The sequence below is a fragment of the Siniperca chuatsi genome, linkage group LG22, assembly GCF_020085105.1.
Source record: "Siniperca chuatsi isolate FFG_IHB_CAS linkage group LG22, ASM2008510v1, whole genome shotgun sequence".
In the NCBI taxonomy this organism is placed as follows: domain Eukaryota; kingdom Metazoa; phylum Chordata; class Actinopteri; order Centrarchiformes; family Sinipercidae; genus Siniperca; species Siniperca chuatsi.
In genome coordinates, this window is record NC_058063.1 from 20892144 (window position 1) to 20919667 (window position 27524).

General features: G+C 41.6%; 2 protein-coding genes across 4 annotated transcripts in view; one reads left to right on the plus strand and one right to left on the minus strand.

Moving 5' to 3' along the window:
- LOC122870258 (low affinity immunoglobulin gamma Fc region receptor III-like) overlaps positions 1-27524 on the plus strand; it is a 1099642-nt gene that overhangs the window by 253160 nt on the left and 818958 nt on the right. The gene's annotated exons all lie outside the window — the stretch shown is intronic.
- Positions 4963-27267, minus strand: LOC122870080 (FHF complex subunit HOOK interacting protein 1A-like). Of its 3 annotated transcripts, none has more exons than XM_044183810.1 (18): positions 25680-27267; positions 22333-22397; positions 20185-20433; positions 19115-19307; positions 18806-19027; positions 18279-18441; positions 17200-17311; positions 14148-14249; positions 13094-13150; positions 12905-12991; positions 12484-12651; positions 12304-12383; positions 11717-11895; positions 11523-11634; positions 9345-10735; positions 7888-8066; positions 7640-7760; positions 4963-7109 (listed from the first exon to the last, which is right to left on the minus strand). In XM_044183810.1, exons 3-18 carry the CDS (start codon positions 20287-20289, stop codon positions 6877-6879), a joined length of 3504 nt encoding a protein of 1167 aa, XP_044039745.1. In that variant the 5' UTR covers positions 20290-20433; positions 22333-22397; positions 25680-27267; the 3' UTR covers positions 4963-6876. The 3 variants fall into 3 exon arrangements, with proteins under 3 accessions (XP_044039745.1, XP_044039744.1, XP_044039746.1); XM_044183809.1 differs by having other exon boundaries at positions 22333-22402; XM_044183811.1 differs by having other exon boundaries at positions 20235-20433; positions 22333-22402; positions 25680-27266.

Genomic DNA, 27524 nt, shown 5'->3' on the forward strand with positions numbered 1-27524 from the left:
TTGTCAATCTGAATTCTTAAACTGCCAATCACAAGTTTCCAGAGTCTTCAAATTGCTTGTTTTATCAGACCAACACAAATGTATTCAGTTCACAGTGACATCAAACAGAGAAAAGCAGCAACATTGGAGACGCTTTGGCATTTTTGCTTCATAAAGGACTTGATTAAGTTAAGATTGAAGTTAAAAACCTACAGACATAAGATACATGTAGTGAAGTAAAAACCATAACAATAATGCCTGAAATAAAGTTGAGAAGGTTTTCCATATGAGAAATACGCTAAAAGGATGACATCATCTGCAGACACATCACAATAATTTCAGCAAACAATCCTGTACTGTCACAGAAGGAGAATTAAAACTTTCACTTAAAGGTCCAGTGTGTAACATTTAGGAGGAGCTATTGGCAGAAATGAAATATAATATTTAAGTATGTTTTCATTAGTGTATAATCTCCTGAAAATAAGAATCGTTGTGTTTTCATTACCTTAGAAAGAGCCGTTTTTATTTACAGAGGGAGCCTTCCCCTTCCACGGAGGCCGCCATGTTGCACGGTCATGTTTTTACAGTAGCCCAGAACGGACAAACCAAACACTGGATCTAGATAGGGCCTTACGTGTTTTTCCCGGGTTTCGAGGCCACCATAGTTTCTCCTACACGCTTTGATGGGGAGGGTGATGCGAGTGGTATTCAAATGGTTGCAAACTGCAATTTCACCACTAGATTTCACTAAATCCTCCACACGGGACCTTTCACAGACTATGAAAGTTTACAGTGAATTTAAAAGCATACAGTTCAACAAATAGAAAATCACCACAAACAGGATACAAAATGCTTTTTAATGTGCAAATATGCACAAAACTAAGAGAACGGAGACCAGAGAGAGAGAGTTGAGTTTAGCTGTGGAGGAGGAGGAGGAGTCACTGGTGTTGTTGGCAGCTGTAGGTAGAGAGAGCGAACAGGTAAGCCATTAAAATGCAACAACATGAGTGTAACGTAATTTACAGAACATTTTATCATCAAAGGCCCAGTCACACCAGAAAGTGGCATTGCTGGCATTTTGTTCTCAGACTTGTACATCATTGCAATTAAATGAAGAGTTACTGAAGTGGGATAAAAGCACTCCAAGCAAGCTAGCTTTTTAACATAACTTTTTGTTAGCAAGCTAACTGTTAGCAAGGGACAATAAGTTCACACAGTTTATTAAAAGACAGTCAACTCTTATATTCTGACAGAGTAGGTGAAATAAAAGTGGATGATGCCACACAGCTAATATGCTATGATAGCTTCATCCCTTTGGAAATGTCCAGCTCCAAATTAAATGGCAAATTAAATTCATGGTTGTCTTTGGAGACGCGAATACTTTGTGCAGGAATCAGAATTAATTATAACTAAAGTTTGTATTTTTTTAATTAAGTTTCAAGCCTCCTGTTGTCACATACAAAAGTTGGCCCAACCCTGTTGCCAATCAAAAACATGGATACTGTATGATTAACCCCAAAGATGTTTGCATTCAGTGTGAACGTTTGGTTTTTTTATCCTTGCTTTCTATGGCAACTATGGTGTGGTTATGTGACTGTGATTGATAAGACGTTCACTATAAGATCAGACTGTTATTTCGTTATGACATAGCCCTGTGTGGACGCCAATAGAAAAACATACTTGGACAAGCAACATAGACATTTGATTTGTGCTTTATTGTTCATATTTTCAAACACTAACACTTTCATCGTTACCAGAGAAAGGGTCTTAAGGATGAGGGCTAACCGATATGTTTCATATATAACACTATCTCGGGATTGCTGGAGTGTCAACTTCCTCCAAATCAATTAAAGAGCAGGACAGAGCGGCTAACGTGCAGCGCAGACAAACTCCAAAAGCAAACAAACTCCTTCTGTTTGATTTGTTGTTTTGGACGTTTGCGTAAAATATGGCACTTTGCTGTTCACCTCTCTTTAATCAAATAAAACCTGAACTGCCTACATCAAGAAAAGAGTGGGCTGGCCAAAGTCCAAGCAGGAACATCCTCGTGTCAGACATGTAGGGGCGCGCTCTTAGTGGAAAGTAGGCCATGATTTCAAAATGTCCCAAAGCAGCCTGAGGTAATCACTGTGCTAACATAAAGAAGTGGACATGAAGCAGAGAAGATCGAGGTTACCTGAGGGGGAAAGAAAGGATGGGTCGTCTTCATCTAGCTGCAACAGTGAGGAATCACCACTGCCATGAAAAGGATAATCTGCATCATCCGTTCCAATATCATCTCCCCTTGATAAAATGACTGCAGCGCCTACAGGTAAATAAGGACAGGAGGAGCAATTAAAGTTTATTCAAATTGCAACAACAATGTCACCGGATGACAGGGTGACTGTTGCTGGGAGCAGTTCAATGGAAGAGTGATTTTCCCTTTTCACAGTGTTTCATATGAATCATTTTTAGAGTCCTGAAGAGGAAAAACACTCACAACACAAGCCTGGGGGGGAAAAAAACAGTTTGATTGATTAGTTGAATTTTTTTATTTTGTGTGGGTTCTGACACCCAGGTTAGGAACTACTAGAGTAAAACATTTTACAGAAACATTTCACCCTTACATTAGTGGATGTTCAAAAAACACGAGGACGTTTCTTTATTTGCAGTTTTCTGCTTACCGTAAAGTTCATACTAGTGTGAACTGTTTCATATCCAGCGTTAGTAGCAAACATATGGTCCATTATATTAAAGCTAAGATGAGAGAAGTTCCTCACAGCCAGATCATTAGTGTGGATGATCTGCTTGAGGTCGGGACATCGTTGAAGGTTCTCTTATCATGAAGACTGGTACCGTCTGAGGCTGGGAGTATCTTTTGTTTTAAAGGGTTAGCTTGCTTTCTTGCTGAGAGTTAGATGAAAAGGTCGATACTACCTAGAGTCTTGTGTTCGCCGTGAAGTTGCCAGGCAACTAGCAGAGACTGCGGGATGTCACTGCACCCGGCCAAGAAATAGTCCCGCACATAACCTTCCATTGAAGCCATAATGTGTCATTTTTACATTTCAGTTTTCGTACAGCTTAAACAAACAACGTATAGCTTGTTAATTAGCGAGCTTTAGAGGCAGATTTTGTGCCTTTTGACAGAGCCAGGCTAGCTGTTTCCCCCTGTTTCTAGTTTTTATGCCTAGCTTAGCTAACCAGGTAATTGATGTAGCGTCATATTTACGCTACCGACATGAGAGTGGTATCAGTCCTCTTTTAACCGTCTGTTAGATTAACTGTTAGTTAGTTTGAAGCCTGTAAAGCATAGGGTATCTACATCAAGGCTGTTGCCATGGTTACACGTTACCATCTTGTGTAGGCTAAAGGTAGCACTGAGATACAGTACAGCAGTGGTTCAACTGCTGACAAGAACTGCTGTATGTTTGAGGCGTCCTGTGAAAGACAGAAAATCAGAAACTAAATTGTCTGTGGCCGTGATATAATTTGAATATCCTCATCAGTGCAGACTCTCCAGAAGGTGTCGGTAAAGACGTGATGTGTGCACTTTACATATGCTGCATGAAGAAGCAATACCGAGGTGAGGCTGCTGACAGCGAGGGGAAGTAGGCACTTCTTCTTTTTTTGTTTGTAAATCAATAAAAGTTAATAAGCCAAAGAGAATTGGCTGAACACTATTTATATATATATATATTATTATTATTATTTATTATATATTTATTATATATATATATTATATATATATTTTTTAAAATGTGTTTGGATTGAAGAGGGCACAACAAAAGAAAAAAATCAATTAATGCTGAAATGTTCTTTCATTTCTTGACTTGATTTGGTTTTGGTTGATATTCAGTATGAAGTGATGCTGATCACCACACACCATTTTTCAGATTTATTTTTCAGATTTGCCAGACTGATCGAGGGACTAGAATCCACATCTTACGATGTGTCAGAGACGCACCCTATCAGGATGCCATTTCAAAGCGAACACACCAAACCACAGTTAGGTTTTTTTTCAAAGACTCACCGACGGCCCACATCAGCAGGTAAACCTTCATCGTGATCATAATCATCCTGTCTTCTTCTTCTTCTCCTCCTCCAAGCGTCAGGTGAAAAAATTCAGACAACCAAAGTTTCTCCAGCTGACCGAAGGCTGTCGCTGTGTTTCTGTCGTTTGACAACTCACATCTCACGTTTGTATATTTAGGTTACCAAGGCAGGAACTGCCTAACCACTGTGTGTTGAGAAATAGACTGTTTGTCACATCAGACTTGCTGCCTCAGCTGACATTATTATATGAGTATATTGCTTTACCTGGCTCTACAAGCATGATGACACTTAACTGCTGTGTTGCAGAAATTTCCAAAAGGAATTGTTCAACATTTTGGGAAATACGCTTATTAGCTTTCTTGCCCGAGAGTTAGATAATAGAGAAGATTGATAATACCATTACGTCTGTATGTTAAATATGAAGCTACAGCCAGCAGCCAGTTAGCATAGCTTAGCACAAAGACTGGAAACAAGGGGAAAGAGCTAGCCTGGCTCTTTCTAAAGGTAACAAAATCCACCTACCAGCACCTCGAAAGCTCAGTAATTAATACATTATATCTCATTTGTTTAATGAATGCAAAAACCAAAGTGTAAAAACAATAATTCCCATTTCTCAGGGAGTTATGAGCTGGACTATTACATGTCCGAGACCAGTTACTTCCTGGAGTCTCTGCTGGTTGCCTGGCAACTGCTCCAAGCCAATAGTCCATCACATAACCCCCATAAGACCATAGGGTGTCTTTGATTTTTGTACAGATTGAATAAAAAATTCATAACGCGCTAATTAGTGAGCTTTAGAGGCAGGCGTCTGGCAGGTCGCAGATGTGCTGAACTGCCACATTTAGACCAAACTCCAAATACATTCAGGACCCTTTAAATTACTGCATCATATAAATAATAAACAAATACAAAAAGACATAAACAAACAAACAATTAGCAATCCGCAACATATTTCATGACCTTCTGAAAATCAGTTTAATTATTTTCACATCATTTTGGCAATAATTTATTCCAAAAGGAGAAACGAGAGACAGTAAAAAGAAGAAACGTGTCCCAGCTGTGGTTCGCCAGCAAGGAAGCAGCTATTAGCTATTGTTGCTATTAGCACTCAGCAGCCGAACACAGCAGGCTGAACCGAGAGCTGTACTGCTGTAGCGTTCGGTCAGGTTGGTCCATCCCATAATGTCTCCATGGTAACACAGTTTGCATTATGAAGAGAGGCTGTTAGTGTGTACGCTGCATTCACATCAAATGGGCAAAAGCATTTGCTGTTACTTGGACGCCTTTTTGAGTTCAGTTTCGTTTGAAGACGCGGTGAAAAGAAAAGTATTTTCTGTTGCCACCTGAAAGTTCAGCTGAACTCAAATCTACCTTCTTTCCCACTTTACCTGAATGCAGCACAGGTGAACACCATAGGAGCATGACAGCAAATAATTGAATGAAGTTTGTCAACAAAAATCACACACTTTGCATTACAAACAATGAAATACACATTGATAGAAGTGCAAATAAGATAAATCCAGATCTGATATATGCATAACACATAAATACATCATTTCATTTTTGCATCTTGGTTTCTTGCACTAAAAAAATCTCTGTGCAGGTTAAAGTAAGGCTTTGTCATTACTCTTTGTGTGCATTTAAAGACACATCAGGAAAACATTATAAACAGGAAGACAGGCCTGATCACAGAGGCGCTTCCCCTTTTGATTCAGATTCAGTTTGTCACTCATCCTTTTCAGTTTCAGCATTAAAATTTCAAATCCACAACAATGACAATATCAGCTGTAGAAAAAAGAAGACACATAGATTAAAACAACCATGTTGCTTTGATAAACTGAAATACAGGTGCAGCCTCTGCTCTCTAGAGACGCACAATAACACAACAGGAGGGACACATTTAAGATGCATAGAAAAACACACATACAGTTTGGTTTGTTTAAAATCCAGACATTAAATTAACTACAGCCTGTAGTGTATTATTTAAAGAAATACCTTAACAATTTATGTAAATGTGTTTACAGTTTCATTATTTCAATTGTTGAACCAAACTCTCCAGTTGCAAAATGTTGGAGAAACAAGAAGGGAATGGTTTGTTAAAACATTAAAATTAATTTAAAAAGGGATTCGGTTGAGCAGGTTACCGATCTACAGTCTGACAGAGACATCTGCTTTGTTTGAAATATTAACTCACTTTTACAAACCTTTAGCCCAAGCAGCTAGCTAGTAGAATAGCTGACTAGCTTTCCTAAAATGAAGTTGTGGTTGTTGTTTGTGTTGATAGATGTAATATCTGTTAAGTATATCTGATATAAAGTCACTTTAATGTGTTTAAGCAAAGTTTGTTTTATTTTTGTACTAGTTTATGCATCAAGTTTCCCATCCTGAGCGGGAGGTTGATTTAAAATGGCCGCCAAAGAAATAAGGTCTGAAATAAGTTTTTTCCGCATTTTTTCGATATTAACTAATAGTGCAAAGATTTCAGAAAAGAGCATATAAAACTTTTTGCACCAATCCCACAAATATATAGAAAACATTGATTTATCTTCGAAAATAATCTCCTTCAATTTTCATCTACATATAAATATCCACATTCACATGGGGAAAACATCGAAATATTCAAGTGCTGCCAGGAATATAAACATAGTGTACATACAAATCTATGAATAAAAACAATGTTTTATTACAATATACACATTAATCACTCACATATGTTGCATTACTGCTCCATGTGTCACGTATGTGCATGTTCTGTGCTTGTACTTTTAGAGCTTTTAGAAGCCTTCAGTCTTCTGCTGGTGGCCACTAAGCCGCTCCTTGGATACGTTTTCAGCAGTGCCTTGCTCACAAGGTTGGTTGCTCCCATTACTCCTCGGCAGAACAGTCCAGTGCGATGCTGTGCTCCTGGGCGATGGCGGCCAGCTCTTTCAGGAACTCGGCGAACAGGATGATGGCGAACACTCGGTTCTTGGCTTGGGGGGGAATGGGAGGGCAGGGCGGCAAGACGCTAAGAGGAGGCAAAGCCAGAGCATTCCTCACAGAGCCGTTAGGAAGAGATGGGTCCAGGATGATGTCGCCGCCCTGAGACTGCAGGCACTCTGAGACACAGGAGGAAATGTTACTGTGATTGGATATGTGATAGTAAAGGCATCAGTATGCTTCAAACAAAGCGCTTGTTAGATCGACAAACAGTGTCTGTAATTCTCTCCATCTACACCTTTACGACGACGGATTTGAAGGTGCTGCTTTTGACTTAATCCACTTCATGCAGCAATTCATGACGCTGAGAACAACATCAAGCTTCAGCCAACAGCTGGTTAGCTTAGCTTAGCATAAAGACTGGAATCAGGGGTAAACGGCTAGCCTGGCTCTCTCCGAAGGAGACAAAATGCATCTACCTGTACACCTAAAGCTCACTAATTAACACTCCACACAAAAAAACAAAGAGTAAAAATGACAAGTTTTATGTGTGGGACTATTTCTTGGCGGGGAGCATTGCCTTCCTGGAGTCACTGCTAACCGTCTCCTAGCTGTAACTTCATATTCATAACTGCAGCTTCAGGCACTAAAACCTCCAGCTGTGGGTTTCATGTCACATTTTTGTGTGTTGATGTGTGTGTTCATTAACCTCGAAACTTGCTGTCCTGGTCTTTAGCCAACAAGAACCTCCAGGCCTGAGTGACCAGGGCAGGATAGTCTGGTCTGGCCACCATGTAGCGCTCTATCTGAGCATGTACCGCCACCAACACCTACCAATACACACACAGACATACACAGGAATATTGGTATACGAAGTATTATCATTTAGATGGAATAAGAAATCAAATCAGACATAAATGACGTGTGTGTGTGTGTGTGTGTGTGTGTGGATGTTACCTGGTACAGTGTGCGTACGTTGGGCTGGTTGTGTGTGTCTGTGCTGAGCAGGAAGGATCTCAGAAGAGGTTGCGGGTATGAGACCAGCTGGGCCAGGATGCCTGTCACCAGCAGGTTCACAGCGATGGAGTTTTCCAGAAGGTTCTCGAGCCGGGACAGCAGGACACTGATGAACGGACCTAGGGCATTATGGGAAACTACAGGTTAGTGTGTGTGTGTGTGAGAGAGAGAGAGAAAGAGAGAGAGAGAGAGAGAGAGAGAGGCAGGGAAACAATATGACCCAACATATACAAAAAAAGGCAAGTGAATAATCAGTAGTAAGACGATTTGAACTTTAACTACCTGGCAATAAAGTTTATTGCTTTTGGACTTTGGACAGCTGTTTATTGGATTTGTACAACATGAAGCCGTTCCACATCTGAATTAAATTTTATTGTTGCATTTTAATATTCTATTTTTCTTCTATTTTCAATGATGTATCCTTTGAGTCACAGCTGATCTGTAAAACGTGCGTTTATGTCACACTGTGCTGAGCAGTGAGCGGAATTCAGATACGAAGATCATTTGAGTTCAACTTTAAAATATGTTTGAGCAAACTATATAACACCACCGTTTGAAAAGATGAGTCAGCTGTTGGTAGCACATTCCCATTGAAGTATATTGCTGGTTAGGTTTGAAACCCGCCACAGGGTGTCCGGTAAGAGACAGGCAAAGATGGTTGAAATATTGTCACCACAACAACTCAGTTATTAGTAGAAAGTTGAAAAGTTTACTTAGTTGGGTGTTTTCAGTATGTGTGTGTGGTTTTTTTTCAATAGACGCACAACACCCGAACGATGAATAAAACTATAGAAGATATAAAACAGAAAAGTTCAGCATCTGTGTCAGCGCTCTGCTGGACTCGCTTTCAACTTTGCACTGAGCGCTATGGGCGGGATGATCGCCTGCACGTCGATCCGTGAACGCTGATCGGCTGCTGTGCTGGATGCTGTGCGTCAATCATTCAATCTCGGCAACAGAGAGAGAGAAGTATATCAGAAGGCATATTATTCTGATGAATATAACGGCCTTTTAACACCGTTGGATTTACATTTGTTTAATATTTGTGTGACCCTTTTACGTTGACTTTGGGTCACCAGAGTAGAGCCTTTAGAAATCAGTCAGCTGAAAAGATCAAATTGAAAACCATCTAATATGATGCAATATAAACTAGCTAACTAACTCTTTGGGGTTACATCAAAAACTATACTGGACAGTTTGGAGTTTGGCCATTCGGAACAACTAGAAACACTTTTGAGGTTGGACAACACGTCACACAAACTATTTGTGTTTGAGCATAAACCAACCCTTACATAACAAAGCCACTTTTAAAAAAAATGTCTAATGGAGGTTTTCTGCATCGGGAAGCTTCTTCATTCACTTCAACATCTAATTCACTTGTGCTTGAAAACACAGACCTGTAAATGGAACTCCATGACTGCTGCTGCCTTTCTTACTGCTGTTCCTCCTCTCCTCTCCTTCCTCCTCCATCGCCTCCTCCTCTTCTTCCTCCTCCTCCTCTCCGTCATCCCACAAGGAGCTGAAAACAAATTCTTCACCTCCTCCTCCTCCCTCCTCCTCTCCCAGTTTTTGCCTCAGAGCTCGGACGCGCTTCCTGAATGTGCTGATGTCGTCTGTGATGTCGTCACAGTCTGGCTCCACACCCAAAGAGAGCATGAGCTCGTGGTAACGGGACAGGAAGTCATCGCTTTTAGTGACTTTGTTACCAGGCAGACTTGGAGACTTGGCATCAGACACCGAAGGATCATGTGGCTCAAATTCAGAATGGCCGTTGGGTAAAGCCTTGGTCACTAAACATGGCGTGGGATGTTGTGTGTGCTGCTGGCGCTGTGTGTGCGTGTGATTGATAGTTATGAAGTCACTCAGGTTGCAGTTTTGCTTAAATGGCTTGCCGTCTTCATCAGTATCATCACATTCGTCGATTATGTGATTCTTAGCATTAAAACCGTTGGTGAAAAACTGACGTCCCTTTGGCGCTCCTTGTACATCTATCCTCTTTATCTCATCTTCTCCTTCCTCCTTCCTTCTCCCCATCACCTTTCCACAGTCCTCACTCCTCCTCCTCCTCACCTCCTTCCCATAATCCTCACTCCTTCTTCTTTCGTCTTTCACTCCATCCTCGCTCCTCCTCCTTGTCGACATTATATTGTGAACAGTTTCCATCACCGTCCTCCCTGTTGTCGTTAACATCGTTGTTATAGTCGTCGTCGTCGCTGCTGTTGACACGCGTTGGCCATTTGAGATGCTTCCGCGTGCCCGTCGATTTGCCGCCATGATTCTCTCCAAAATGGCTGCCTTCGTGTCTTTCTGGGCGACGAGATCGTAGACCAGAACGTCGTCCTGAAACTCGGATTCCTCCACATACGAGCCGTGCACCAGCTTGGTCACAGTGCGTCGCATTTCCTGGATGTGTCGAGGAGGTAGAGGGGGAGGTGCAGGTGTAGAAGTGCATCTGTCGACCTCCATGGTCACGCTGCCATTTGCTAGCGCCGTGTTTATCACTGCTGATAAAGAGGGATCGTCATCTGCAAAAATGTCATCCCACTCCAGCTCCAGGGCGGAGCTGGCTCTTCCTGCCTGATTGCCCGTGGAGACGGTATCTGAGGAGGACAGAGTGGGGGACAGGGTCACCGGCGGAGGAGTGATGACCAAAGAGCAGATGGAGTCACTCTTGACCCGCGGTACGATCTCTTCCTCTTCTTCTATGTCGTCCCCTGGTGTGTCAGATCGGTATTCTTGAGGCAAAGGGTTGATCCCGTCATACGGAGCCGACCAGAGCCGACATGCCCTGCAGACAAAACAAAACTAATCAGAACTGAAATATAATTTTTTTTTAAATTATCTCTTAATGGGTTATTCCCAAAAACAGGATGTAAGGATCATCATTATCAAATTTCACTGTATATCTCCTGCTACGGCACGGCGATGGCAATGTTGGTCTGTCTGTCGGTCAGTCCACCACTTTGGTCCAGACTGAAATATCTCAACAACAATTGGATGGATTGCCGTGAAATTTAATACAGACATTTATGTCCCCCTCAAGATGATTGTAAAAACTTTGGTGATCCCCTGACTTTTCAAAATTTCGAAATTTGTCCAATTCTTTGGGCCAATACTTTGTGACCAAACACCTGCGAAACATTCCCAACAGCTTCAGCTGTACTTGCAATGCAGTACCAAACACTGCCCAGCAGATGTCCCTAAACGCTTTCTAATAAACACCAATTTTGACCATAACTGCTTCACAAAGCTTCAGCGCTTCGAAAAACTTCCCCATCACTGGTCTGATGTGCTGTGTCTCTAGAATGAAACTGGTGAGTAATGTGTAAGCTTAACACCAGAAATATGGCCAAAACTATGACAAAATGACTCACCTATCCATTCATTTTTTCAATCCACTTTTCCAATCCCTGCACCACATTGGGTGAGACCCAGTTTGTAAAAGAACCTTATTTTCCTTTAAACTTAATGACCATAATCAGCAGCATCTAAGATACTATCTGCACGATGTACAAAAGGACCAGCTTGATCCATTGATCCTGTTTATCGTAGAGGAACATAAAGCTGAGACTGACCTGTAGGAAGTGCAGATGGCCTGGCGAGCGTCCCAGAGGTAGTGGAGATAGTTTACATCCATCAAAAAGTCTGAACCACGACAGTAACCAACTCTGTCTGATACTGACAGGTCTGACAGAGACAGAGACTTTAAGTTAGCATAAACATATGTTAAAAAGCATTTACTTGTGTTGTCTGTGTTAGTTGTACCGACCTGCTGCTTTGGGCCAGTGGATGTGCTCTGAGTGGGAGTTTGTGTTAATGTTGGGAAGGTTCCCGGGGCACCAGGAGGGCAAGAGGAGCAGGAAGGAGGCGGCGCTGGAGGAGTAACAGTCCCTCTGCTTTAGGGAGCAGCGCTGCTTCCTGCTCAAGTGGCTGCAGGGAATAAGATACCTGAGGACACACAGACACTGCTTAGTGCCAGCATACATCACTGCCAGTTCTGATGCACACTGTACAAACTAGTTCTTCTCGAGCATAACCCGGCCCTCTGCAGTGCATATGACTCCCACGCAGTGGATGAGACAGTCCCAAACAGTATAACCATCACTGACACATTCTTATCACGTGTGATTAGCATTCTAGCTAACATTTAAAAAGTTACTGAATAAAAACACTTCAATATAAACACTAAAACACATAGGATTTAATATTTTCACTCCGTTTTAATCAGGCAAAATGAGCACAATTGTCAATGAGTTTTACCTGAGATATCCTGGTGAACCCACCTAGCAGATGAACCAAAATCTAATACATACTGTTAGCTTAACTTCAGTGGACCTATAAACCCGTCAGACTGACCTGAACACCAGCTGCAGCATGACGTCTTCACAGAAGAGACCAATCAGAGTCTTGAACAGAGCCAGTGACACCGTACCCAACTGATAGACACGCAAAAGATTAAAGGTCATTTCACAGATTATGGTTGGTTTCATTATAGAGCATGAAACAGCAGGCAGGATGAAGACGAGTGTGTGTTACCTGGAAAGGTGTGTTGACCCTGCTGACGAGTGTGTCCAGTATGTGCACGTTGTCGTGTGTGTGCAGCAGGATGAAGGACAGGAAGGTCTGCAGGAGGGCGGGCTCAGGGATGGAGCGCAGGAACAGATCCAGGTACGCTGTGGTGGTCATCACCTCCTCCACCGTCAGCTACACACACACACACACACACACATTAATGTAAGCATGAATGAAAACTATTCAGTCTACATATTTAGATCCAGTTTTCACCACGGAAAAAATAACGTTCACATGAGCCCTCTAGTGGCGATTGCATGTAGGAGACGTGGAAATAAATGTCCCAGAAGTATGGCAGCACCACAAGGCCATCTCAAGATCGAATCAGCATCAGCAACACGGGACAACAGGAAATACAGAAGCCAGTAGTGATGAAGTTTGCTACCTTGTGCAGAGCAGGAGCCAGTACAGGCACCAGGAAGCCGTTGTAGATGTAACCCAGCAGCTGAGACCGGATGGAGGGATGAGCGACCTGAGAGAGACAGATACGAGCACTATCACTATTCATTGCATCTGTGTACGTGTGTGTGTGTGTGTGTGTGTGTGTGTGTGCCTGTGTGTGTGCATATGTTACCTTGGTAACAGCACTACAGAAGTCCAGTGAGTGCAGGAAGTGGACAAGAGCTGGAACCTGTTGGCCCAAACGTCAGGTAAGAGTGACATCATCAATCGTTCATTCATTAATTCAGACAGTCTATGAATGTATTAATACATTTTTTTCATACACTCATTCATTCGCAAATGTACTCATTCATAAATCACTTAAGTTAACCAATATTTTGATTCATTTAGATGCATTATTTCACACATTTATGTATTCATTCCTTTTTTAGCCATGCTAGCAGCGCGGCTCTAGGGACGTTGGCCTGTTGGTTGGTTCAGACATTCATGAAACCCAGAGGGTGAATCTCACTGACGTTGATCCCCATATGTTCCCTCTAGCGCCACCATGAGGTTTACTTTTGTGACTTTTGAAATACCGCAACATCTGCTGAATGGATTGTCATGAAATTTGGTTCAGACATTCATGTTCCCCTCAGGGTGAACTGTAGTAACTTTGATGATCCCACTTTTCATCAAGCGCCATCATAAAGTCAAAATTTCTATTTGTACTAATGACATTCCCATCAGCCTCAGCTTTACTGTCTGATTAGCGCTAATTATCTAGCATGCTATCAAGCTAAACTACGATGGTGAACGTGGTAAACATTATACCTGCTAAACATCACCATGTTAGCATTGTCATCGTGAGCATGTTAGCATGCCGGTGTTAGCATTTAGCACAAAGCACCACAGCATGAATGTAGACTATTGTTAAAATTGGCAGATTTATTAAGTCACTCTCTCACTTGCCAACATCTTGCTTCAATCTTTTATTCATTCATTCACTTTATGTCGTCATCTATTAATCCCTTTATTACGCACAAAAAAACCTCCTTTGTTCCTGCTTTTCTTCTGTCCTTCATTTTGTTCACTCAATCTCATTCTGTCATGAACAACAAACTCCTTTCTGTCATGGATCCATCCATTTGTTTACAAGCACATGGCACAGGAACCCAGGCTCACTCAGATTCATTCAGTCATCATTTCAGTCTGTCGCTGACTTGCTGTGTGGTCGTCATGGTTACCTGCTGCCAGTCAGCCTGGTCCAGACAGTGCCAGTCTTCACTGTAAACCTGCAGCCTGGCTGGAAGAGACGAGTACAAACCAGACAGACCTGTGGCCAGCACCTGTTAACACACACACACACACACACACACACACACACACACAAATGCAGATTAGTACTTCTGCTAGCAGTTTCAAACAGGCAGTGCATGGATACAGGTAAGGTATGCACGCACACATGAACACACGGGCTTTTGTGGAAATTAAATTCCAGTGCAGATTAGTGTGTTCTTTTTTATAAATAGCAGAGAATTGGGGCAGATATAAACAGAGGAGAAACAGGAAGAGAACGTGTGTTTCATTTATTAATTTAGCATTATTAATTAACTGAAAGATACATTAAAGTTTAACATTTGGGGAAATATGCTTATTCGAGAGTTAGATTAGAAGATTGATACCTCTCTTGTATCTGAGAGCGGTATCAGTCTTCTCTGTGCAAGAAAGTAAATAAGTGTATTTCTCAAAATGCAGAAGTATTTCTTTAATAAGAGAGGAAATAAAAAGGAGGAGAAGAAAGAAAGGGAGAGGAGGGAGTAGAGAAAGAGGAGAAAGCAACATCATCAACGTCAACATAAACAACGACGTCAACAGCTGCAGTCTTGAGTCTCGCTAACAATCAGGCAACTGTCCAATCACGTGCAGATTTACTAATCCCTCTCAGTGTACGAGCCAATCTCACACTGATTTACTAATCTGCTCTCTACGTAAAGATTGAGGTCAGAGTGTGGTTAGATGGGCTTAAATCTGACACACACACACACACACACACACACACACACACAGGTGGGACGTGCTCGCCCTTTCACATATACACTCCCTCCCTCTCTTTCTCTCAACACACAAACAGAAATAGTAAAAGCAGAAACTGGCAGTGATGGAGCCAATATGGCCGACACAGCGAGTGTAGACACCTGAAGGACACAAGTAAACAAAACATGCTTCTTGTCTTTCAATAACATTAGGTGTCTTTTAAAAATATATTTTTGTTATTGTTTTACTGTCATTAAGATTTTAAAGAGTTTATATCTGCTTTTAGCCACGCTAGCTGCATGTCCCTCGGGATGGCAATGTCGGTCGGTCCCGACTGAAATATCTCAACAACTAGTGGATGGGTTAAGATGAAATTTTGTACAATCATGATACAGCCTCAGCTGCGCTTTGTGCTTTGTGCTTTGTGCTAATTAGCTGCTAAGTACAGCCTCACAGAGCTGCTGGCATGGCTGTACACTCTTAGTTTTGTTTGAAACTCTTTTACTTAAGATGTACAATGTTTTTAAAATAATTCATATTTCTGTATTATTGTTATTATTATAAGTATAATTTGGTTGTAGTTTGTACTATTTTCCTGACATTAAGGCGTTTTCCAGTGTAGAGTGTATTTTGTATCTTTTTGGCAATGTCGGTCGGTCCGCCACTTTTGTCCAGACTGAAATATCTCAACAACTAGTGGATGGATATTAACATGAAATGAAAAAAAACTTTAGCAATCCCCTGACTTTTAATCAGGTCAACATTTTTAATTGTCCAATACTTTGGATTATGACCAAATACCTGCAAAACTAATGACATTTCTGCCTCTGCTGTACTTTGCATTTAGTGCTAATCAGCAAATGTTAGCATGCTAACACGCTAAACATGGAAAACATACCTGGACGTCAGCATGTTAGCATTGTAACTGTGAGCATGTTAGCATGTCGATGTTAACATTTAGTTGAAAGTACCGATGTGACTAAGTACAGCCTCATAGAGTTAGTAGCTGGCTCTCTCTTAGTCTTGTTAATTGATTCATATTTTTTGTATAATTTGTTGTAGTTTTGAGTATTTTTCTTGATATTAAAGCTTTTTCCTGGAGTGTCCCTGTATTGTGTAATATCTTTATTACTTGCACATTTCCTGTTTCCCTCCCTCTATTTCTTTATCTTCTCTTATTCATTTGTTGCTCTCTTCTTTTTCTTCTGTCTCCTCTATTTTGTCTTTATTCGTTTCCTTTACCACTTTCCCTCTATACATTTCCCAGTTGCTTTTCCTCTCCTCTTCCTCCTTACCTTGTTTTTAAAGTGACTGCCAGTGTTAATATGTCTCTCTATCTTCCTTTCTCTCTCTCTCTCTCTTTCTGTCACACACACACACACACACACACACACAGACACACAAACACTCCCTGAGGAAGCAGTTTGAGCTCATTAGTTTATTACATAACTGTAATGAGATTACAATGCAGAGGGGAGATGAATGGAGAAAAGGACTCATCCACTTGCACACACTTAGAAAAAACACATAAATGCCTTTTTTTATTTCTATGCACGCATTTGGAAGGTATGTAGAGATTAACCTAGTTCAGCTCAGCTAATTAAGGGGCCATGTGGGACAAACTAGCAGCCCTGCTTAGAAAATATACCTTTCAAATATCCACAGATGTATGGCTGGTCTAACTAATCTGTGTGATATAACTCACATGTATTTACAGTCTTTTATCGGACTGCTAACACAGCATTGAAATGTTTTAATGCATCTACTGCCACATCGGCAAAAACAGTAGCGAACCGATCTTAAAAATACTGGGATTTTTTTAAGAAGCTGTGAAACAGGTTAAAATATTACCAGGACTCTTATTTAGGCACGGTTCTTGTTTCTTTCAAAGTTTTACATCAATAGCACCATGTTAACCTCTTGTCACTGTGTTTAAAAAACTAGCACAAAGGCAGAAGAACGCAACAGTTAGCCAGTGGGCTCATCTCTGTGATCCACATCTACTGAGTGACATTGATCCTGAACAAATCCCTGACATTTCCAACTAGCAGACACTCCAGCAGACGTAAGGTGACCATGAAACCTGTGCCAATAGACAATGAGCAGCGGTGTCATCTCCTCAGTTGTCTTGGAATGAACCGTCAAGGCTTAGTGATGAAGGATCCGAACTATCTGTCCTCGATGTGATGTTTGGCAGGCTGTAATTTAGCAGCAGTTCATGTATATGTGTCTGTGTGTGTGTGTGTGTATTTGTGCACTCACAGGACAGAAGTATGTGTTCTCTGCGATGTGCTGGGCGACTCGAGGATCGGAGGCCGACAGAGACATGATGAGCAGCAGAGCATCTCTGGCCTGCTGACCAACCGAACCCTGTCTGAGGGGGAGAGCGACAATAACGGTTGTGTTTTTTGTACACTCATATTCATACTTGTGAATGTGTGTGTGCACGCATTGCCTACATGTAAATGCATTCACGCACCCTACTATATGTGATGTAGATGTGTACAAACGTACCCTAAATGTATGTATATACCATAAATGTTTGTTGCTTTGTCCTACGAGGGTGTGTGTGTGTACCTGTTTGCGTCTGTCCCTACCACTGTTAGTGTGTATGTGTGTACCCTATTCTGTGTATACCTGTGTGTGGACCCCGCCTGTTTGTGTGTGTTTGAATCTAATTATGTATACTATGCCTGTGAGAGTGTACCCTACCTGTGTATATGTATCATATTTTGTGCGTATGCACCTGTGTTTCTATACCTATGTGAGTGTATATGTGTACTATACTTGTGTATATGTATCGTACTTTTGTGCATACCTGTGTGTGTGCACAATATATTTGTGTATGCACCTGTATATCTACCTGTATGTTTGTATCCTATGTGTGCACATATACTTTGTGTTTGTATACCTGTGCATGTGTGTACATCTGCGTATACTGAAGGTGCACCAAATGTGTGTATGCATCTGTTTGTGTATACCTGTTTGTACCTCTGTGCACATATCCTGCAGTATGTGTATCCAGCAGATAAAACACATGAATCTGTACACCTGTGTATGCACCTGTGTGTATGCCTCTATCCTACATATGTACCTGTGTGTTTATATACATGCGCATACTATAAACCTACCTATGTGAGTGTACGCCTGTGTATCCTGTCTATGTGTTCATGCACCTGTGTGTGTGTGTGTGTGTATACCTGTATGCGTACCTTACACGTGTGTGTACCCTGCTTCTTTGTGTGTCCTGTAGGTACAGCATAGGTATGTATACACTGTGTGTGTGTGTGTGTGTGTGTGTGTGTATACTTGTGTTTGTATACCTGTGCTTGAATAACTACCTGTGTGTGTACGGTATGAGCAGGGAGAAGAGCAGGAAGTTGGCGGCTCCCTGGTCTTCACTGGTGTGGAAGAACAGTTCCAGCACTGAAGGATCTTTGACCAGAGCCACACACAGCTGGTTCAACAGGAGGACCAGCTCCGCCTCCACCACACTACCACTGTCTGGAAGGGGGGACACGGGTGATTAACTACCCAGGTAACTGTTTAAACATCTTACTCAGTCTCATGGCAACGACTCCAGGAGACATAGTGCAGCACACAACACCCCATAAAACTGCAACATGTCGTTTTTGTACGAATTAAACAAACGAGATATAACGTGTTAATTAGTGAGCTTTGGAAGGAGCCAGGCTAGCTGTTTCCCCCTGTTTCCAGTCTTTGTGCTAAGCTAAGCTAGTCAGCTGCTGGCTCCAAAGTCACGTGTAACAGACAGATATAACAGTGGTATCAATCTTCTCATGTAACTCTCAGCAATAAAGTAAATAAGCCTATCTCCGCAAATGTCAAATTATTCCTTTAAACCCACCGGTTCCAGCTCCAGCGCAGGACGCCAGCAGCATCATGAGCGGTCGCAGAACCGGTTTATGGTGCAGTAGAGGCTGTCTGGCCTGAGATAGAAGCATCTGGTACATCCTGAGCTGCTCCAGCTTCATGTCCTCAGTGAACTGTCTCCTCAGGCTCCACAGAAACAGCCGCTCCATTACACCCTCCAGAACCACAAACTCCAGGATAGTACCCATCGCTCCTCCTGGTAACAGTGTGTGAACAGGCATGAGGCCAAATATGGCACAACATAGTGGCATGATGAAACGTGTTGTTTTCTTTGTTCTCTCACCTTCCCCCGCCTCTTCCTCCATCAGCAGGAAGAGCATGTGTTCCACGTAGTTCTGGACGGCGCTGGCCTCGTCAGCCGGGATGGGACCAAGGCGTAATGCTCCGGAGCCGCCGCTACTAGCATGACCGTGGAGGAAACTCAACGCACCAGTGCCGCTACGACCCGGCTCGTGTTTCTCCAGGATCTTTACTACCTGCAGAGAGAGGGACATTGGATATATCTTCATTGGCCGATGTCTCAGCCTATCACACTTAACCATGCGGTTATTGCCTGCTCTTCCCACATCAGCTGCTCCCAGGTTCCATCCTTTTTGCCCAAATTTCTGGTTTTCTGGCTCCAGCAACTGACACCGATGGCAGCGAGTGGTAAAACCTACATTTCAGGCTTCAAATCGTCCCTTCAGAAAACTTAAGGTGACATCACTAAACACGCTTTCCGTTTGAAATAGTTTGAAATCAACTGAAATGAACAAAATCTTTTGGTTCTCTCATTCGTTAGGTAAAACAGTGGCATTTTTGGTTTTGCATCTTTAATATGTATACTTAATTTGCACTCATAAACAGCACAGAACAATTCATCATTATAAGAAATGTAAGATACAGTAGACAACAGATCGCTGTGGGAGGGGTGAACAAGGGATGAACACATGAATGGAAAGAGAGAAGAATGTAATTCACTGTCTGGACTTGTGTTAACCTTTGACCTCAGCTGCTTCAGACAAGGACCACACACACATACACACAAACACACGTACACAATACACTTGTACACACACAGACATAGAGTGTGTGTGGGTTTTCCTGGCGGGCGTAGAGAGAGGTTTGTTCTAAATGGATCCTGTGTTTAAGGGCCAAAGTCTGGGTCAGTAATGCACACACACAATCACACGCTGTGTCTGCCAGCCATTATGAGGAAAATAGGACAGACTGAAGAGACTGAGGGACAGAAGAAATAAAGAACAGCGGAAAAACAACAGGAAAGTGAGTGTGATTGATAAGTTGATTGATGGATAAACTGACAGTGATGAAAATAGAGGGGAAGCCTGGAGGACGGTTAGTAGAGTTGGTTACCTGTGCCCAGTGGTTTTTAAACACAATCATACAGGTCTCTGGGTCCACACCTCTCAGCGTGAGAGACTTCCTCCGGTTGCCCCCGACAACCACCGAGGCCATCATTTTGACTGGCAGTCAGGTGGCTATAGCATGTTCCACTTCAGTGTGTGGGATGGTGGCTGTCTGATGTACGGACCAAAGGGCATTAGCTGGCTCTCTCAGCCCAGGATCAGGCTCTTTCCCTGGGCTTGGTGGGAAGCTGCTGGCCTGCAGGAGGTGGAGGTGGACAGAGTAGACACTTTTTGTTATTCCTCTAATTACTGAGTTCAGAGATACAATCCACTATGTTGCAAATATGTGGCCGACATACTTCCACTTCCAGGAGAATACTAGTAGCTTTGCATGTTTTAGCCCAAAAGACTTTCCTTATAACGCCTGAGAATCATCACGTTTTTAAGTTTTCTTCATTATCAAAGTAATCCAGTGATAGTTGTCTGTACATCCATGGGTCCATTGCCAACATGAACTGCTAACAGCTAATTCGGCATAGTTTTTAAGGTGCCAATTAGCCAAAATGTAACGTTAAACAACTATAGGTTAAAAGAAACAGGGCTTGTGTAGCCCACAGCTAATTAACCGACTCCAGGCAATTAAGAAATGGAGAGGAGGTGCTGGGGGGGGGTCCCACATTACTGACAAACATTGTAAGTATAGATGTATACATTTGTATATATCTTGGGATATGTAGAGGCATGAATACATATGTGCATATGTGACCACGTGTATAATGTGTGTATCTGTATGTTTTCAATATGAGACACGTACACGTGCAGGCTGTCAAAACAAATTTAGAAAATAAAGACTATCTGACTGTCTATCTAAGCACACAATATGCTTTTAGCTTGATTTCCTTCCTTCCAGGCTGCCATTGGTTTCATTTCATTTCATTACATTATGAAATTCAACTTGCAGAGATTTGAAGCTGCAGAAAGGTAATCCATCACAATGAACTTTATTTTTAGCCGCGGCTCTAGGGATGGCAATGTCGGTATGTCAGTTGGTCCACCCCTTTGGTCCAAAACTGAAATATCTCAACAACTACTGGATGAATTGCCATTAAATTTTGTACATACATTGATGGTCCCCAGAGGATGAATTATAACAACTGTGGTGATCCTCTGACTTTGCATCTAGCGCCATCATGAGGCCAATATTTCCACAATACTTTATGACCAAATACCTGCAAAACTAATGACATTCCCATCAGCCTCAGCTGCACTTTGTGTTTGGTGCTAATTAGTGAATGTCAGCATGCTAACACACTAAACTGAGATGTGAACGTGGTGAACATTATACCTGCTAAACATCAGCATGTTAGCATTGTCATTGCCGCTAGCACGGCAGGAGACTCTTAGTCTTGTTGGCTAAAATGTCAGATCAGAGCATCCTTGAATGCACCTATAGAGAGAAGTTTTCAAAACACCGTGACACGACTTTGAAGTATGTAAATAAATATAAAATTCTCATTGCAATGATCAGCTATCTGCAGCAAGTTTCAAGTCTCTGCAAGCAGATTTTCATAATGTGCTGAAGTGCCCGTCTGGAAGGCAGGAAATTAATCTTTTACAACACTTATGGTACATTTTTTAAAAATTCCTCCCACTGTGTGTCACTTAATATACAGTTTGTTTCAATATCGCATACAATAGGGGTTCATCATCGGTGTGTTTTTGAAGAATCTTCCTGAGCTTGTTGTGAATTTGAAAGGTCCGCTGGATTTACAGGGTAAGTTTAATCCCCAGCAAGAGGCCAGTGAACAGAGAGCCGAGTTTGAGGAAGGAAACACTTCTCTCTTACTCTTAGATATGAGCTTTCACTGCACCAGGGAATCAATACATAACCAATCAATGATCAGCTGTTTAGTCAGACTATGTTTCTTATTAATAATGATAATGAGCCAAGAGCTTTTTTCTCTTTCTCTGCCTTTATATCTTTGTGTTTCTCTCTCTGGCCAAGAGCCAAGGCCGAAACAGGAAGTAAGGGTCGTCAGCAGCAACAACTAAACAGGAAAAGTGGGGATGCGTCCGAGTCCCACCCTGGGCGTTCCGGGACATTCCATGAATTCCCATCAGAGCTCTCCAAGAAATCCCCCAACAGTATACCTACCTCTGTGCTGCTGCTGCTGCTGCTGCTGCTGCTGCGGCGACATGGACGAGCGAGCCTGCTGCCTGCTGTCCTGAGAAAGAGAGAGATATGAGTGAAAGGTTGTAAACTGTCACACACACACACACACACACACACACAGTTTACAAATCCATCCTTCACCATCTGGGCCTCTAATCTGTGAGTGTGTGTGTGTGTGTGTGTGTGTGTCGGGCAAACAGTTGGATTTTGGTCCAATTTCCTGTTTGGATCGTCAAGTTGCCATTATAGGGTGTGTGTGTGTGTGTGTGTGGACATGTATTACTCATGTTGTGGGGACATAAATCTGTTTACACAGTCACATTGTGGGGACTCGTCTTCCCTTTTGGGGACAAAATGCAAGTCCCCATAACGTAAATCATAAAAATTTTAGGGTGAAGACTTGGTTTAAGGTTAGGGTAAGTCTCCAGGAAATGAATGTAAGTCAATGTAATGTCCTTTGTAGTGATGGAAACACCACTGTGTGTGTGTGTGTGTGTGTGTGTGTGTGTGTGAGAGAACGAGAGAGAGAAAAAAGAGAGAGAGAAGTAATCTGAGATGAGACAGTGATGTTTAATCCCAAACCACCACCGTGTGTGTGTGTGTGTGTGTGTGTGTGTGTGTGTGTGTGTGTGTGTGTGTGTGTGTGTGTGTGTCTGTCTGTCAAAGTCAGACAGTCACATGCCATTACACAAACCAGGGATTAAACACACACACACACACACACACACTGACCCGAGGTGTTCAGATAGATTTTCTGACCTGTTTTTTTCTTCATGTTTTCAGCTGATTGAGTTTTAAATTAATCATGATAATGAAACACCTCAGTTCTCTGTTCAAGGGCACTTCAGCAGGACACACACAGCCTGGTGTGGAGATCAAACCTGCAACCTTTCAGTTAAAGTTACAGTCTGTGTACTGTCGATAAAGGAGCTGAAGCACTGTCATAGATTTTCTAAGTAATAAGACAAATTGTCCGTTATTGTTGTCTGTGCATGCTGTGTTATTTATTAATGCATGTATTGTGATTTACTATGATGTCTTTTTAAACCAACATGTGAAGCAGAAGGCAAATTTCCACGTTTGTGGACAATAAAGATCGTTATTATTATTATTATCCTGAAACGTATCTCCAGCGACTGAGCTGAAAGAGTACAAACACGTTCACACTCACACACGTGTTAATCTCCTTCAGCGGCAGCAGCTGTTGGATTCAAGGTCGACGCTCCGACCACAGCTGTTTGTTTCTCACAGGAAACTGTGGGTTTGCAGTTGTTATCGATTATTCTGCTGATTAATTTCGCAACTTAATTTCTCGTTTGGTCTATAAAATATCAGCAAATAGTGAAAAATGCCTGTTGCAATTTCCACTGAGCCAATAAAGTTGACCAAGAGTCCAAAGCCCAACGAAAATATTCACATTTGAGAAATCAGAAACAGTGAATTTCTGGCACTTTTGCTTTAAATACTATAATTATTCAAATTATCAAAATACATAGTTGCCACTTAATTTAATGTCAATGTACCTGTTGATTAATCAACTCATTTTTTCAGCTCTACTTTAATTATTTACTATTATTTACTGATTTATTATATTTTGGACTTTTCTGATAAGTTTTTACTACCTTTAGTCACTCTCGAGGCTCCGTAGTTGGAGGACCACACTGGTGGATTTGCATCTTTAAGCCCTTATCAATTCTTTCACTCTTTTCATTACTGATGACCACTTTCAAAACTCACAGGAAACTATGAGAATCAACTTGCAGAGATGTGAAACTTGTGTGATAAAGGTAACTGTTAACTGCTAAATAGCCAGTGGCGGATCATTTACTTCAGTAAAAGTACTGTGAAAATACTCCACTACAAGTAAAAGTCCTGCATTCAAGATATTATCAGCTAAATGTCCTTAAAGTCTGACAGTAAAAGTCGTCCCTGTGCAGTAAAACGCTCCTGTCAGTGTTTATTATATCTGATGTTTCTGCATTAATGTGTGTGTTGCATTTTACTGCTGCAGATGTTTCAGGTTGAGCTCATTTTATCTGCTTTATATCCTGTTGGGTAGTTTAACCTGCAGCAATGCATCATGGTCTATAAGTTCATCACATGTTTATAGCGTCGCTGTCCTGTGAGAACCACGTATCTCTAAAAAGTCGACGTTTCGTGAGAGAAACGGCCTGTTTTCAGCTCTGTGACGATGCGTTTCCCAGCTGATCCGAGGGGGGGTTAAAGAGTTTATTCAGCTTCAGGAGGAGGAGAGTTTCCTCAGCACATGAAGGAAACTCTTCATCCTTCAGCTCATCAGAAAAATCACTAAATTTGGAGATATGTGGTTTTCAGGACAGGAAGGGGATGAAAAACTGTAATCTGAAAAGTAACTAAAGCTGTCAGAGAAATGTAGCGCAGTAAAAAGTACAATATTTGCCTCTGAGATGGAGCGGAGTAGAAATATAAAGTTGCATAAAATGGAAATACTCAAGTAAAGTACAAGTACAGTACTTGAGTAAATGTACTTACATCGTTTTTTCACAAGACTCGTGTTTGCTTATTGTTTGTCTGCTGGGTTTGACAACCGAACCTGAATGCACCACTGCAGAGAGTGTTCCCTGTGTGTGTGTGTGTGTGTGTGTGTGTGTGTGTGTGTGTGTGTGTGTGTGTGTGTGTGCAGGTCAATGAGGGTTACTGAACAGCGAGTGTGAGCACATGCATGCATCACCTTCCTAATACTTCTTACATCACACACACACACACACACACACACACACACACACTGGTTTACCTGCATTACTCAGCAAACACACACACACACACCTGACACAGAAAAGCCAGAGTCAATAGAATAAAGTAGAAGAGAATACATTACAGCAGCATACAACAGACATTTCATATAAAATAGATGCTCTATTTAATACTTCTTTGTTCTATTTTACTCTGAATTTTAAAAGTCCAAACGTTTCTGTCTCTGCTATATTAAAACATCTTTTAATTTCTGTTTTATCTTTTTTTTTTGGCTGTACTCTCTTCTATTGATTTCGTTTTATAAAGCCATATTTGTCGTGATTTATGTTTTCTTATTTCTGCTCTATTATGTTATAGTCTACACTCACTCACTGTGTATTTCTTTCTCCTCATCACTTCATTCTTTTCTGTTCTGATCTTCTTCTTTGAACTTCTTTGTTGCGAAACAAACTCCAGTCTGTAACTCTGCGTGAGCGTTAACCCTCTGGTAAAACACAGACTATGATATTACAGAATAATAGTTTATATTGCACACAATATATTCTGTACTTTACAGGCTAAACTGCACCTGCAGTAAGCTGACAGACGGGTCTTACCTCTGGTCAGAGATGAAGGAGTGTCAGTCTCTACTGTCGCTTCTTGTTCCAAAAACAAAAGTGAAGTAGCTCTAAACTGTTACAGTCCACACAGCGTGTATAAATCCCGAGGTTTCTCGGTATAACCCGGATGTTGGTGTCGGTTTTGGCCCGTTTCTGAAAGCCGCTGCGCTCCTGAGGCTTTAAGCCGCTCAGCCGTCAATCACTCTGCTGCTGCCTGCTAGGTAACCCTCTGGCCCCGCCCATGCAGACGGGAAGCCCCGCCCCTCCTGTGGAGAGCGTTCACACTGCATTTTAATGCTGCAGACCAGCGGGACAGGAAGTATTCAGACCCTTTACTCAAGTAAAAGTACTAAAGCCACAGTGTAAAAATGCTCAAGTGAGTCCTGCGTTGAAATGTTACTTAAAGTATTTGAGTAAACTCAGGAAAATGTACTTAAAGTATTAAAAGTAAAAGTACTCAATGTAGTAAAATGTCCCCTGTGACTGTTATACTGTCATAGGCGTCTGGACCACCTCCTGATGGACTGCTACAGGGCTCAGGAGGTCTGGTCCACCTTGAAAGGACTCGGCCTCTCTTTCACTGTAAAGTACAACTCGGTCATGTGTGGGCTCCTGGAAGAGAAGATGCCTCCGAAACAAAAAGCACTGTTTCAGCTCGTCATCAGCATCGTGTGTGTGCAGATCTGGATCATGGTCTTACAGCAGACTGTCATCGACAGCGACATGGTCCTGAAACACATGCTGACTGACCTCCGGAGGAGGAGGACTTTAGATAAAAGACTTTTATTCCCCTGGAACACACTGGACTTTTAATATTTCACCTTTTTGTGCACTTTATCACTTGCCACTTCATATTGGCTTGCACTTTTACCACTTTGTATTATGTTTAGTATTCCTGTATGAATTGTATAGAATTATTAACAGTTATTATTTCTATTTAGCACTTTAACTTTAGAAGTACAAATAAGTGAAACTGCAGCTCAGTATCTGTTGATTATAGATTTATGTGAATGTTATTTTCTGTTTTCGGTGCAGCTTATAGTTTTCAAACACATTCTTGCACATCTGCAGGAAAAGAAAAGTGTATTTAGGAAAGTGTGGCTGTATTTTGTATTTTTGCTCTTCTGTTTAGATGCATAGATTTGGTGAGGACAGAAATCAAAATGCTGCGCTCTGGTGGCAACATGTTGAAACTGCAGCTGATTTAATTATTTAAACTGATCATTAATTCATGCTGGAAGAAGTATTCATCTTCTGCAAGTGATTAAAAGTTAGAAATTAGAAATTAAAGGAGATAAACTCAATTTGTACTTATTTTGGAAGTATTTGCAGCAAAATGCAACCATGTTTGAACACAAACACCTCCCTCAAACTGTGAAATTGTCAGTGCATTTATGTGTAAACGATATTTCTTTTAACAGTGTGTGTTCAGGGAGTGTCTATGTACTGTTGTGTATTTTAAAGTAAAGGAGAACATAGTTTATTGAATCTTGGAAAATCTTCATCTGCGAAGTAACTCATTACTGCGGCCGTCTGATAAACAGTGGTGCAGATCATTTACTCAAATAAAAATATTCCATCACAGTAAAAATCCTTCATTCGAAATGTTACGTTAAGGAAAAGTACACAGTAAAAGCGTAAAAAATGGCAATACTGAAAGCAAGGTAGTGCTTTAAAATGATACCTGACTACAAGAGTAAATGTACTTTCAACCACTGGAGATACATGTATAGTAAGAAGCCTATTTCCCTCTAAAATGTAGTAAAAGTAAACAGTAAATAATGTATTTGTTTAGCACCGTTTAAACTGTCCTTACCACACATGGAGCTGTAAGTCTGACTT

Excerpts from the sequence above, each read along its gene's own strand:
- LOC122870080 (XM_044183810.1), bottom strand. The coding sequence starts at position 20,289 with ATGATGGCCTCGGTGGTTGTCGGGGGCAACCGGAGGAAGTCTCTCACG. Across the intron at positions 14,250-17,199 it reads AGAACACATACTTCTGTCCT|GTGCTGGCCACAGGTCTGTC; the intron begins GTGAGTGCACAA and ends GTGTGTTAACAG. Across the intron at positions 12,384-12,483 it reads GGGTCAACACACCTTTCCAG|TTGGGTACGGTGTCACTGGC; the intron begins GTAACACACACT and ends CGTGTCTATCAG.